A 14,930-nucleotide genomic window follows, 5' to 3' on the forward strand; every position below is an offset into this window, starting at 1 on the left:
CCAGTCATTGACTGAAGAGGCAACCAGTACATCCATTCATAGAAGCTTTGATGAAGTAAGCCTACCTGGTGGTGGCAATAGAACGGTCCCGAGATAACGACTATACTTCGGCTTTAGTCGATAGAAGATTGAATAAATTGTTAGAGATAGAGTATACGATGTTATGATTATGTGTAGATATGTGATTTTTTTTTTTTATTCAAGTCAAGTTCAATATTGAATATCGAAACGTGGCAGGCTGAAGGCGCTTGACCTTTGACAAGATCGCCTAAATTTTTAATATATTAACTTTACAATACTTAGTGTTGTATATTCTGGTACAGCCGCTCCATAATCTCTTTGCTTTTCTTCCTTATATCTATATTTTTAATTTATACTAACAAATATCTTTTTATTAATATAATAATAATAATATATCAAACATTTATTAAATAATATTTATCGCATAATATGCAATCTACGATAATTGAATTAATTGATATAACAAATTTATTAAATACATAACATCATTTGAATAAAAAGAACAAATCACATATCTACACATAATCATAACATCGTATACGCTATCTCTAACAATTTATTCAATCTTCTATCGACTAAAGCCGAAGTATAGTCGTTATCTCGGGACCGTTCTATGGCCACCACCAGGTAGGCTTACTTCATCAAAGCTTCTATGAATGGATGTACTGGTTGGGAGCAGAAAAACTAGTAGACCATACCCAGTACCATTTTGATTACGATCAATCGGGAAATTACCTCACGAAATACGAGTCACTTTCTAGCTCAAGAAATCTTTATTTTGAGAAAATCAACAATGAAGTAGCGACGCCGATTAGCTTTGCCTGGCCTGGCCCACTGGATCACTGCGACAAGACTCTCTGTCAAAACTCACTATTATCTCCTCAATAACGGCAAACTAGTCGAAAATATATCACTGTGTGGTACATAATATTATATTTGTTATTTTTTTTTAATATATGGATAAAAATAACGAATAAAGTCCTAAATATTCACAAAATGTTGAAACGTTGATTCGAAAAACTACGGTGGAAGTTTAATCGTAAACAAAAGCGTCAGCCAATTAGAGAGCGTAATTTTTCTCTATAGCCAATCACAGTCAAGGATTTACAAATTTTTGTTAGAAATTTTAGCAACCTAACACCTTAATAAAACCAATTTCCATTGGCTAGATTAACAAAAATGCCTTAGGTTGTTAAAATTATGTTAGCTGATATATTTTCAAACAGATAGGTGCCAAACATGACGTCATTCGGGTTACCGGTTTGTTTACAAAGCGCCATAAAGAACGTTGATTTTTCGTGAACAAAAGTACAATTTCCTAATAGATTTTCAATGGAAATGACTTAAATAATTGCAAAATACACATACTTGTGATATTTTTTCATGAACAAGAGTTTGATATGTTAAGTGTTTTAGAATAGTATCGTTTTTTATTGAAATTTTAAAATGGGTAGGTTAGGCCGTTTTTCACATTCTGAACTTCAAGGCTATATATCTCAAAAGTTTAGGTTGCGACTCTGCGCCGCTTTTGTGATGCCATGCCTCAAATTAATCTTTAATTTGATTTGAAAAGATGAAAAAAATGCCTCTTCATCATGGAATTGCCCACAAGACAACAACCTACTCAATTATTACGTTCCAACTACTCGTCTGTATAGTTAGGTAGGCTCGCGTATCATCTACAGTAGGTCGTGCCCACAGATGGTTCTCGAATACACATTAATTTCAGCGTTAACAAAAATTGTATCTTCTAGTACGATGATATTGACTGAGTAATTTTCGCGTAATTATCGTGTCCCTGTCCTTAAACATATAAAATCCAGCAAATTCTCAAGTACGATGATATTGACTGTGTAATTTTCGTGTGACAACAGTCGCGTTCGGCGATAAATAATCAAAAGTCATCTTGAGTCTTGAACTCGCGATGAGATTGTCACTCCATCACAAGACAATGCTTCAACTGCTGCGCTAAGGAACTTGCTTGAAGAAATTAATCAACTAAACTATTTAAGTTATGCATACATAGCGCCCTCATTTGTTATTAGTCCTCCCTAGATGTGATGAAACACCGTTTGTGATTGGTCAATACTCACGGTAGTATCCTAGTAATTAGTAAGCGCTGAACATCCAGTGATTCGGCTCGAAGAAAACGAATTGTTTATTAGGCCTACCTGATTATAATATTATTATTATTAATGTAGGCTTTAATTGATGGAAATTCTTCTGTTAATTTAAACGACCTAGGGCTATTGTGAATATTTTATTGCCATGGAATATATAATTAGTAATAATTATCTGTATATTTTTATTCGCAAGGTAAGATGTCTAGGCAGGCTTGTTTACATACATACAATACAAAAAGGAGGCCTATAGCCTAGCTTCACCCGACCCAGGAGATATTTTACTTGTTGTTGGCTATGTATTGTAATATAACAGATATTGCCTTTTATATCTGTGAAATATAAGAGTTAACATCCCCTCGGGATGATATTATGTTCTCGGGGAATTACTTTATATATTCCCTCGAACATAATATCATTCCCTTGGGGATGTCAAATCTTATATTTCACCTCTAAGCAGGCAATATCTGTATAATATCTAACAGTACACACTCGCAGGAAGAGATTTGCAGTTCAAATTGGGACCAATATTGGTTAATACGTATTTACAATAATTGTCAAAGTATTGCAGTACTATCCTAAGCTCATAAATTTACGGTACTTGTGTTAAACCACTGGGAGACTGAGAGATTGGAATGTTCCATTCATGGCAAATCAATACATTTGTATCATATATTAAATCTATCAAAATAGTAATTTCATTATTTCATTTTTTTAAATGGATGAATATCTGTAGATTGTTACTGTAGCCTATGAGGACTAAAATTGCGTCATCATTTTTTCTGAAGTTAATACTATAGGCCTTTCTCTTATTGATTGTTGATCATTCTGAGAGGTATTTGAGAGCGCAACTAATTATGCATCGGAGCACCAGCAGGATCTTAAATTGAACACGCAACTCCGCTCCAAATACGATCGCCTCGGTCTTTTCATTAAGTAAGCTTGAGGAAGTTTAAGCCCATCCATGTCCTAATCTCAGCAGTGCATGCTTCTAAACGTTTTACGGCGGTCAGAATCTCAGTCTGACGGGGCTTGACAGAAACATAAATTTGTATATCATCAAGAAGTTGACCAGGAATATGTCCTCTATACATTTGACCTTAGAGGGTTAGATGAAGGCACTTCCTCTTATTTGGAAATTTCCTGATGTATGGCGTGCCAAACTGTCATTTAATCATTAAAACAAGATATCACACTAGTATGAATGAACTACAAGGGCATGGTGACAGGACAGTCTGGTCATGCGGTCGTATTCTTTAAGCCCATCTTATTGATCTAGTTGAGAAAACGACCATGGAGTTGAAAGAGTATGAAGATGATGAACAAGAAATTGAATTTGAGGTGGACGATGACTGAACATCTATTGTAGTAACTTGATAAGTGGGTTTTGAATGAGTAGTTTATGTAGACCTACTGTACATATACATAGTTTTATTTTGAAAACAGAAAAATTCTTACTATATAAGATTTCTGTGAAAATTGAGGTCCTCACTCCTGAGGACGATCAAAGCATATTGATCGAAACGTCGAAAAACTTAACAGTTCTTTTCAGAATTAATATATGTGATGTACCGCAAACTTTCAAAAATTGAGGTCAATGATTAAATGTGACAATACTAAAATTTATGACCATTTCTTGAAATAAATATTCATTAGAGTGGATAGAAACATGTATGTTTTGAACAATTTAATATAAAAAAAAAATCTTTATGACCAAGGGTTACTGAGATATGACCTTCAGGTGTAAACAAGGTCAAATGTCAAAAGTGGTATTTCTGGCCATTTTGTATGAAAATGTTTTATTAAATTGCATATTCTGAACAATATAAATCAACATCAAACCTCTATGACCACTGGTTGTCAAGATATAGAACGAATACAAAAATAGTCTAAATTATTGCGAAAATCGTTATACAATAATGTCAAAGGTCAAAAGTGATATTTTCCATCAAATTTCAAAAATATGTTTCATTAAAGCTAATATAAATATGGATACTCCGAACAATTTAAAACAAAAATAAAATCGTTATGACCATTGGTTACCGAGATATGACCCTTATGTAAAAACGAGGTCAAAGGTCAAAAGTCGTATTTCCGGTCATTTTGTATGAAAATGTTTTATTATAGTACATAGGAAAGTGCATATTCTGAACAATATAAGACCAAAATCAAACCTCTATGACCACTCGTTGTCAAGATATAGGTCGAATACAAAAATAGTCTAAATTATTGCGAAAATCGTTATGCAATAATGTCAAAGGTCAAAAATGATATTTCCCGTCAAATTTCAAAAATATGTTCCATTAAAGCTAATATAAATATGGATATTCTGAACAATTTAAGATAAAAATAAAATCTTTATGACCAGGGTTACCAAGATATGACCCTTATGTAAAAACAAGGTCAAAGGTCAAAAGTGGCATTTACGGCCATTTTGAACGAAAACTTTTCATTATAGTACATAGAAATGTGCATATTCTGAACAATTTAAGACCAAAATCAGACCTCTATGATCAGTCTTTGTCAAGTACCGTCTATATTTATGATTTTGATCAATCCAAGATGGCCACCAAAATGGCCCCCAAAAGACCCCATGGGACAATATTTCGTCTTGGGAACATCAAAAAATGTTAATTACATATATTCAGGATTACAAAAATGTACATTAAAAAAATACATCATGGGAGTGCACGGTAACCCCTCCTTCCTACTAGACTAATAGATTCCTTGTCTGTGGTTTAGACATCAAGATATCGTATTACCTTCGCCTGAATGGCGAGAGGTTATTTGGTCACTTGTGTGTTTGTTAAGAAAGTTGGTTAATAATAATAGAAATTGTTTTATTTTTTGCATTTCAAATTTTTAAACTTTTAAACAAATTCATTACTAGTATAATGTTGACCGACTTACAAAATGTTCATGTTTACAAGTTTTAGAGAAACACAAAAATTGACAGAAAGAAATAAGCAAGAATTTGTTTAAAAGTGCAAATAACCAAATACATTTTAAATTTTCTGTGCTTTTTCTGTTTTATTGTAGCAATGAAGGCTTATAAAGTTTGGGATTTACCAAGAGAGACAAAAAAAACTGTTGTTGCAAGCTCACTTGTTGAAATTATAAAAAAAGGTAAGAAATGTCACAAAAGTCTATCTTTATGCTTTTTTTTTTGTGATGTTTACTTGAGTTATTAAAGATACAATATAATTTGCTGTTTATCAGAAATGCAAGACCAGAATGACTACTGCAGCTACAGCAGTTAGCGATTTTTTTTCCCGTACGATGGTTCCTCCATTTTTTAATTAACTCAATCGACTCTTCGGATCTGTGGCTGCTCACAAACCATGATCTTACTTACTTACATCTACTTACGAACTTGAGTGCCAGATTTATAAATGCTGCTTTTTAGTTACAGTAAGAAAATAATATGCCTAGCAATTTGAAGATATTTTATCATTAATTGGCCTATGTCTACTACCCAGTGTATGCCCTATCGGATAGTATTTGTTGAAGTTGTCACAAACAAAGGAAGCTGTGTTCTAGCAAAGCGTGCATATTACCATGTATCAACAAAAAAGAAATTTACTCATTACCGTACTGACACGGTTATAAGCCCATACTCGGGTATAACCCTACGCCAGACTCTCAAATTCAAATTTATTCACCTCCCAATAGGAGAAACATAAAAAACTGTACAATAAAACACATCAAAATGAAGATTCACACGGATCAAAAGATTAAAATGGTTTTAACAAGTTACTGTAAATAAGGTGTCAAAATCATTGTGAAAAAGGGCAGACTTAACACTATCACAGATACCATGATTGACACAATCCACAGATTTATACATTTATAAAGGATTATGGCGGTATGTACTATTAAAGACAATATTACAAAAAGAAAAGTCATTGCTTTGTATGTTTTTAATTAGGATGTTTTTTACATGTTCTAATTTAAATAGCAATTTAGAACATGTAAAAAACACCATCTATTAAAATTGATGCATCTATTAAAATAGATGCTTGTAAAAAGACCTAGATTTGGAATCACTAATAAATATCTGGTGAAGTAATAATTCACTTGGTTATATTTAATAATGTTGGACAACTTAGGTAAATTTAAGGAGTGAAGGAGAGCAGTGTTTCTACAGAATTTAGGTAAACCCAACGCTGCTTTAATTAATTTACTTTGTGTTTTTTCTAAGTCAAGAATATCCTTCTTGCTCAGATTTACACATTGTAGGCCATACGTTAGAGTTGGTATCAGGACTGTTTTCCAGACATGTAGTTTTACATCTGTAGATGAACCATATTTACACATGCCAGTTCCTTGCAATGCATAGAACTTATTCTATTCCTGACATGAGCTTCGCCCTTAAGATTACCACCCAGTTTAACGCCTAGGTGACATAACGACATCAAGAAGATACTGTTTTCTATAGATACTATGTGGGATCTTCAACAAATGGTGATTTTCCAAACACAGTGTAGAACGTTTTTGTTAGATTAAATCTCGGACCATGAGGAACAATGTAACTATTAGTATTAGCAACATAAATTAATTTCTAAAGACCCACAACAGATAGAAAAAATATCATCCGCATAGCAAAATGCATTATAAAAACAGTTGCTGATTGCTATACCACAATTAAGGTTATTTAATTGAGTTTGTGTTAACGATCTAACTTAGGCCAAAGGCGATTCAGTCGGTCGCTCGAAAAGACTGCCGACAGAAGACCGTAATTAATACAGACCTAGTTGTTTTGGTCACATGCCATAAAACGCAAAACTCTCTTTTTTTACCGCAACCTCTTTTTTTTAAACTCAGTACAAGAGGCTGCCGTCTGGCGATTAAACAGTGCCGTAATTATGATCATGATTTTGTGCCACATGAACATGAAACGTAACTCTCTCTCTAAACTGTTCCCACACGATCGACTTTTTCACATCTCCCCCCCCCCCCCCCCAAATTCTGGTCGTTATGTGACTTCATGTTCATTTTTGGATCCTAGGGTATAAGCCCACCCCCAAACTTGACATGATTTCATTCAAATTTTAAATTTGTTTCAAATTACAAACTGTTTAAATCTAGTGCCCTATTTATCTACTCTATGCAACTATACTTCATATACCGTATATTTCGGTGTACAAGTCGCACTTGTGTATAATAAGACGAACCCATAATGGAGACTGAAATATCATTATTTTTTATGTTGACGATGTACTATAGGCCTATAAGACGCACTTATTTCTAGGCCGAAATTGAAACATTTTACAATTAAAACAATGGTATTTATTAATAAAACAATGGTTTTCAAGATGATATAATTTTGTTTGATGACCTATTTATTAGTAGTATAAAGCTACGTTCACACCAAGCCCGGACCCGGTCCGGTGGCCGGAGAAAAAATCGTGGAAAATGGGTATAATGTTAAAGAATAGAAGCATTCACATCAAATCCGTCCAAATTTCGTACGATTTTTCTCCGGTGGACGGATTCGGAGTGATGGATTTGGAAGCCATTTCATTTGTAAAATCGTACGGATTTTTTCTTCTGACCAATCAGCGTTGAGTACTATGACCTTTATTTTTACGTTCGTAAATATCACAGATGTACAAAACATGCGCGACGAAAGATCCTCCTGGAAAAATACTCTGCTTTTTTTTTTAATTTTGGACATTAATATATTAGCAAGTTATTTTATTAAGATAAGTATACTTCTGTTTGTTATTTTAGGCTAAACTAGGCCAATAATATAATAATTACATCTACTTTACTTCCAATTCTGTGCACACCCACCTTCAACGTCCTGTGTTCCTATGCAACACAAAACAGACGACACTGTGACAGGCACTCCGTTTGCCTTTGCGCCTAAACGCCCAACTAGCCCAGGAGAGGAGGAGAGTATATTCGTACGCCAGCACTAGACCTAGCTGTATTCGTGATTTCTAACTAGCATTATTATTAGAGTATATTCGTTATCCAGAGGTAGGCATGTATTTTTGTGTGCAGTTATTTTTTCATGAGCACATCCATTAGACAGTGTATACCACGATCGGAAAACACCCCTATTTGGGGCAAATCGTTGAACCTAAATTCGTTTTAATTGTCAATAACTAATTATCTAACTAAATTTAATTAGTAAACAAGGTTACCGTATATTTCGGTGTATAAGTCGCACCTGTGTATAAGACGCACCCCCTAACTGAGAGTAAAATATCGGTATTTTTTATATTGTCGATGTATAAAACGCACCTTATTTTTCATCAAAACAATGTTTTTTTAAATTGTTATCAATATTATTGTAATAATATATTTTGTTATATCTACAACGGCGTCCTTTATTTAGGTTTTTTCATACCTACTGTAGGCTCGGCCGCGCCCAGCCTCTACAAGTTCTTTCTAACTTGTTATCCATGAGTTTCGCCGCAACATCGAGTGCATGACCGTGTGTGTAACACGTACGTGTGTGGGCTAGCCTCGCTCGATCATTTCGAGAGGGCGCACGTTTTCCCGGACAATCGTATTCGATTAGTATCTATGTATCCGAGAAGTGTATACGCTAGGCCCATGCTATAATCAACTGGAGAATATACTATTCGAATACCGTACACCATGTGGCCGCCAAGAAGGGCTTGCGCTAGGCTAGGGGTACGGCGGTCGTGCGTATAACTATAAATACACCATGTGGCCGCCAAGCTTAAGAAAGGGCTTGCGCTGGGGGTATGGCGATTGTGCGTATAACTACTGTATAAATAATAGTATTCCAACCGTACGTAAACGTTTACAAATGAAATTTTATCGGAGCGCCTTAATGAACAAATCTTTTCATCATATTTAGTATAACATCATGCTAAAATGTCTTGAAAACTAGGCAGAAGCAGGTTGCTGTTACGTTAGTTAGTTACTGTAGCTAGGCCTAGCCTAGCAAACGAGGTGACGATAGCCTAGGCCTAGGCTTATGTACAATCTGTGTGGTGAGGCATTTATGTTCGGTGTATAAGACGCACCCTTAATTTAGAGGTCAAATTTGCGTGTCAAAAGTGCGACTTATACACCGAAATATACGGTACATCAGGTGGTTAAAATCAGTACCCAGATTCTAACCAACTTTATATACCATCGAGTAAACATTCTAAATAACACGCGATTTACCGAATTTTTCCCTTACGTAAATTTATATATAGATAATACAACTTAACACTAATTCTTATTGGTCTAATACATCATGCAACTGTTTAAAGGTGATTATTAATAATAGTCAGTAACTTTTTTGTTGTTTAAAGGGGGGTTCCGGGTTTAAAATGAATAGTAAAAAATGTAAAATATATTTGTTTGTCTCTTGAACGGTAAAAGTTTCAATTTATATAAGCGCCCAGTGAAGCAGAACGAAGGCTGTGAAATGAGGCCAGATTACAAGTGCAGCTACGGCAAAATCACACTGTGGTTACAGAATAGCAAATTCGTGAAATGGTCAATCTTCCGACGACTCGTTATCATTAACCATATCAATTACTTTTGTAAAATTATACTTATCTGATGTAATTTTAGTCGGTCTTCCCATTTATAAAGTCAATTTTCTATGAAAATCCATCAAAACAGTGAAAAATTAGATAAGTTTGCACTTTACGTTTGCCAATTTTCGCACTGACTTAGGGAAAGCCTTCAAAATCAATGAAGCGTAACGTATACATTCCTGCTGAGCGAGGAGAGCGAGACGACGATACACGTGCTCTCTCTGCCCATGCCTGGCATCGTCACGTGATAAGCAGATACAGTATACAATACCAAACTGGTCGGGTCGAGTATACCCCGTCTATAATCACAACATGAACGATGTACAGTATTTGATTGAAGGTCGACTCAACCTACCGGAATGGTATAGATAATATAGCTCGAATGAGAGAGTTGGAATATTTGTAAACATAAGTACAGTATTGCTAATTTTAACAAGTGTAGCCTATAGTAAAAGGCCTGGTAGTATCAATTCGCATAGGGTCTACTACACTAGCTAGCTCAATTTTAACTGGGCCGGATCGGCTAGGCTCTAGGCTAGGCCTCCTTCCTACTACCGCCCGGTCTACTTGCTTGATGCAGTATCCGCTTTTTTGGAGAGTAAACTAGGCCTACTTATTAGACGATCGGGACACCATACGTGCGGACGGCGATCGGACCTTGTTTTGCCTCAATATTTACTGCCGATTTTTGTAGAACGTTTTAGGTTTAGATTGTTGTTTAGGAGTTTGGTTGATAGGATGGGTTTGGAATCCACTGAGTTTTGTTATTGATGGGCCAATCGTTTAGTAATAGGCTAGCTAGGCCCATGAATGATGGCCCCAATCAATGTTTTAACGTAGCCATCGTGGCATGGAATCCCTAGTCAGAAATGGCTCTCACCCCGGCATGAATAAAATGATTTAGGCTAGGCCTAGCCTAGTACGTGAAGCCGATATACGATCTGTACTATTAATTCGAGGTATAAAAATAGTATAATTTATGACTCCGTAATCTGTACTAAATTTTGTATTTCATTAAATGTCAAATAAATATATGCTACTACTGTTATTATTACACTTTAGGCCTAGCTTAGGAAATCTACAAAAAATGTATTTAACAATGATCGGGTGGTCGTCGTTTGACAGAGGAGAGAGAACACAACGTACAAGCTTGACGTCGCGAGTTTGGAATCCACTGATGACGTGATTTTGTGAATATCTCATGAATATTAATGAGCTTCCCTAAGCTGCTGAAAAACAGATTTTCCATGAATTTACCCTAAAATGTATATGAAATTTAATTTTTTTAATTTCTTGTTATTACTTCTTCATTCTGACATGTCTATATTGTTATAATATTTTTTATTTAATAAATAAACGATATTTAAAAGCAATTTTAAACCCAGAATCCCCCTTTAAGGTAGTAATTCATAATAAATCTGGTAAATTAATAGGTCAGTCTGCTACTATCGGTTTGTTACCAGACCCAAGTTTGTAAATATTGATCCACCAACACCAAGGAAGCAATTAAAAATATTTTTTTTTAATCATTAATTCCTGATACATTATTTCACGTAATGAGTATGTTACCATAAAGATTGGTAATTGCAAAAAGTATATACAGTATTGGTAAAATTGTTGTTTTTTTTTTGTCGGGCTGTTACCATTCATATTAATATCAATATTTCATTTTTGACTATAGATATTGATTTTTAGAAGATTGTCAATTGTATGTGTTTGGAATCAAGAATAAACTTACCTCAAAGCTTTGATTTATACTGTACAGTAGAACCTCCATTTTACGTACGGTACGGGACCGAAAGGCGTACGTAAAACAAGGGATTCGTAAAATCAAGGTTGACCTTAAATTGACCCCAAATACGTAGAGATCGTAGCTAGCCGTATTTGCCTACTTCTGTACTGTGTACAGTATGCGTCACTAGCTTAGCTAGGCCTAGGCTATTCAGGCTAGGCTAGCAGGCCTAGCAAGATGTGAGGCCTAACTAGAAAAGTACAGTTATACAGGCTGTGCGATGTTTAAATAAAGTGTAAAATATAATTGTTTTCTATCAATAAAAACAGTCGCTGCTTTAGGGGGAATGCACGTGCGTAGCTTGTCCCCCACACACAGCAGAATTCCTCATACAGCCATGATTGTGGCTTTGTGTGCTTTGTTGTTGTTAAATTGCGCCCTCAATGTAAGAAAATGATGACGTCATCGGTTATTTTAAGCGTACGTAAAATCGAGGGAACGTAAAATCAGGGTACGTAAAACACAGGTTCTAGTGTACTTCTTTTCTATAATATTTAAACCCTTTTAAACTGATATGAATACAAAAAAATGTCAGTATGTTACCGTGGAATTGCCCCTTTATTAATACTGTACTACAAAATAACGTATTCATAGTCTGAAATAATTAATCTTTATTTTTTCATGTTTTTGGGAGACAATACATCTTTAATGTTTAAACATCTCATATCTAAAACCAATAGCAAAAAAATATTGTATTCCAACTGAATTTGTTTGTATTTAGAATGGGCTACTGACTGATATTAGAAATTCATTTCTATGCACAATTTGGATACATGATCGTTATCAAAGACAAGCGCGATAATGGTGGACAGCTAATTTTACTAGGTGAGAGTAAATTATACTATTAATATAAATGAGAAAAAGATGCTCATAGTTGCGAGGTTTGCCATGTGTATGTTCAGATTGAGTCTGAAACAAATCGATGGAGGAACTCTTGTATGGGAAAAAAATCACAGCAGTCATGGTTTGTAATAAAATAATGGATATACTTTAGTATACTATAAACAGATGCCTAAGCTGATGCAATATAGAAAGAAATTAATTTATCCATTGTAAATGTTAATAGGATCAGAGAAACTTAATTTAAATAATGTGGTGAAAGTTGTTACTGAAGAAGATGGTACCGAGATAGATGATGAATACCTGCCACATATCAAAGAACACACAATTTTATTGCTTTTGAAGAAGAATGAAAGGTGGCAAAAACCAGGTTGGTAATGGTATAGTATTTAATTTAACAATCAATCATAGAATTTCATGACAAGACAATACTATCACAAGGGTTATCCGCATTAAGTGCAGATAGAACTGACATTATTATTTTTTTTTTTTTATAATTTCTATACCCGTGAACTAATTGACATTGTTTTCTTTCTCTTAATTTCCCTTCCCTTTTAACAATGATTGGTTGTATTTTACATTATTTTACAACATGCACATACGTTAAACTATATGAACGTCGACAATATTTCATCCTATAACATTAATTAAATATGTTTATAGTGCTGAATTGTAACTATTTTGTGTCATAAAGGTATCTACAGAATACAGTGTATATGTTATATACAGTGTAGCATAGATGAAATTACGAGACCCTTCTTTTAAATCCAATTATTAACATGATGACATCATCAAATTGACATACAAAGATAACTATTTTAGAAGATTTAGCGATGAAACGCGATGAGCTTTTACGAAAAGAAAGAAAGACTTTTTGAATTCAACGGCCATATGATGACGTCATGACATCAGATCATCTAGACAAAATTTGTATATGAATTCATATCTACAATTTAACAACTTCCATAAGTTTTAATCGCGTGGTTCACTTTTCATTCCGATGAGATATAACAGATTAAAATATTCTGTAAAGATGATATTAAGTACGGTAACTCATTTTATTCTAATATTTATATATATTAATAACAAAATAAAACTCATGTGAAAGAGAATTGATTGAGAAAGAACGTATTAAAATCTAGGAGAAAATGGGGAATGTGCTCTATTAAACTGGATTAACTAGTACAAAAGTGAAAAAAATTCTATTTCTAAAATTCGAATAGCCATATGGAGACATCAAAACAACCGGTAGGTACAAATTTTACATGAATTGATATCTACAACTCATCAGCTTCCATAATATATTAAAAAATAATAGGGTCGGCAAACATCCTGAGGAGCTGTAACTGATTAAAGGTATTTTTTGCACACATTTGCATTAAATTACTATCTACAACATTATCTGCTTACATAATAAGTTAGAAAAATTGGGGGTGAACAATGATCCTGAGGAGCTACAATAGATTCAAAATAGGCATAATTTTGACGATATTTTGTAACTTTCGCAACTAAAACGCACGCATTTTTTATTTATTTTTTTTAAAATAACAATTCATGAGAATAAAACATGATTTTCATGCACCGTGGTAAAATTGTTTGCGCGAACAGGAATTTTTGACATGCGCTGAATGTCATGAATCGCACGGAAAGTTGATTAGAAATAAATTTTGCACATTGTGAAATTTTAAATGCGTGTTTTTAATCCACAGGAAGTTTGCCCTTGATTTGACTTAAATTTTCACAGTTTCATAAACAAATAATGTTTGGTTTTTAATCTATTATCAATCATTGAAATTCATAAAGTCGTGCGTCATGTTGCGCAACTCTGACGTCTTAAAAAATAAATGCTGCACAACTTCATATAAATGTCCATGGTGTTGACAAAGTTATGAAATGTTATGTTAACACGTTTTAGCGATACGTGAACCACAAAAAAGTGAAAGAAAGAAATAAGAAAAACATAGAAAAAGAAACAAGACGATTACAAGGAGTTATCCGCTTGTAGCTTGTAGCGGATAAGTAGTAAATATGAAAAAAAAAAAGATATTTACAAGCACAATGGTTATCCGAAACAAAGGTCGCAGATAACCAAAAAGAAACAGGACAATTACAAGGAGTTATCTGCCGAGTGCGGATAACTAATAAGATAAAAAAAAAAAAAAAAAATCATCCTGACAATGACAAGGGATAACCAATTACTGAAAAAATGACAATGCTGTGTGTATCAGTCGCTGGTTCTCAATGGAGATGCAAAATAAAATATGCAAATGCAAAATCAAAACGATAAAAGTAAAACAGCCAGAAAAAGTAGCAGAGCTTTCGGGCTGGACCTAAAAACCTTCAGAATTCATCAGTGCAATATTTTATATATATATATTTCTTTTCAAGCTGCTGATCTAGCCAGCTAGGTCCCATGAGGAATACTCATTCAGAAGCTAAAGCAAGCAGCAGTTATAAACTCGACTATAATTTATAGATCCCAGCTGCTGGACCTAAAAACCTTCTGGGAAAAGAGAGTCTATGAGGGCTCACTGTTGAACAATTTTGGATTCTTGTCCTTTGATTGGTTGACGCGAATCAACAGACTGGGAAGAATTTCCTCACTTGTACCACCGTGAAGTCACACTGTCTCTAGAGGGTATT

General features: G+C 34.2%; 1 protein-coding gene across 1 annotated transcript in view; it reads left to right on the top strand.

The window, feature by feature from the left end:
• LOC140060355 (uncharacterized) overlaps positions 1-14,930 on the top strand; it is a 50,920-nt gene that overhangs the window by 15,451 nt on the left and 20,539 nt on the right. Inside the window, exons 2-3 of the mRNA XM_072106526.1 lie at positions 5,181-5,267; positions 12,514-12,657. Coding sequence (XP_071962627.1) covers positions 5,183-5,267; positions 12,514-12,657 — 229 coding nt within the window. The 5' untranslated portion in view covers positions 5,181-5,182. The remainder of the gene's footprint in view (positions 1-5,180; positions 5,268-12,513; positions 12,658-14,930) is intronic.

Source organism: Antedon mediterranea, chromosome 10 (assembly GCF_964355755.1).
Source record: "Antedon mediterranea chromosome 10, ecAntMedi1.1, whole genome shotgun sequence".
NCBI lineage: Eukaryota > Metazoa > Echinodermata > Crinoidea > Comatulida > Antedonidae > Antedon > Antedon mediterranea.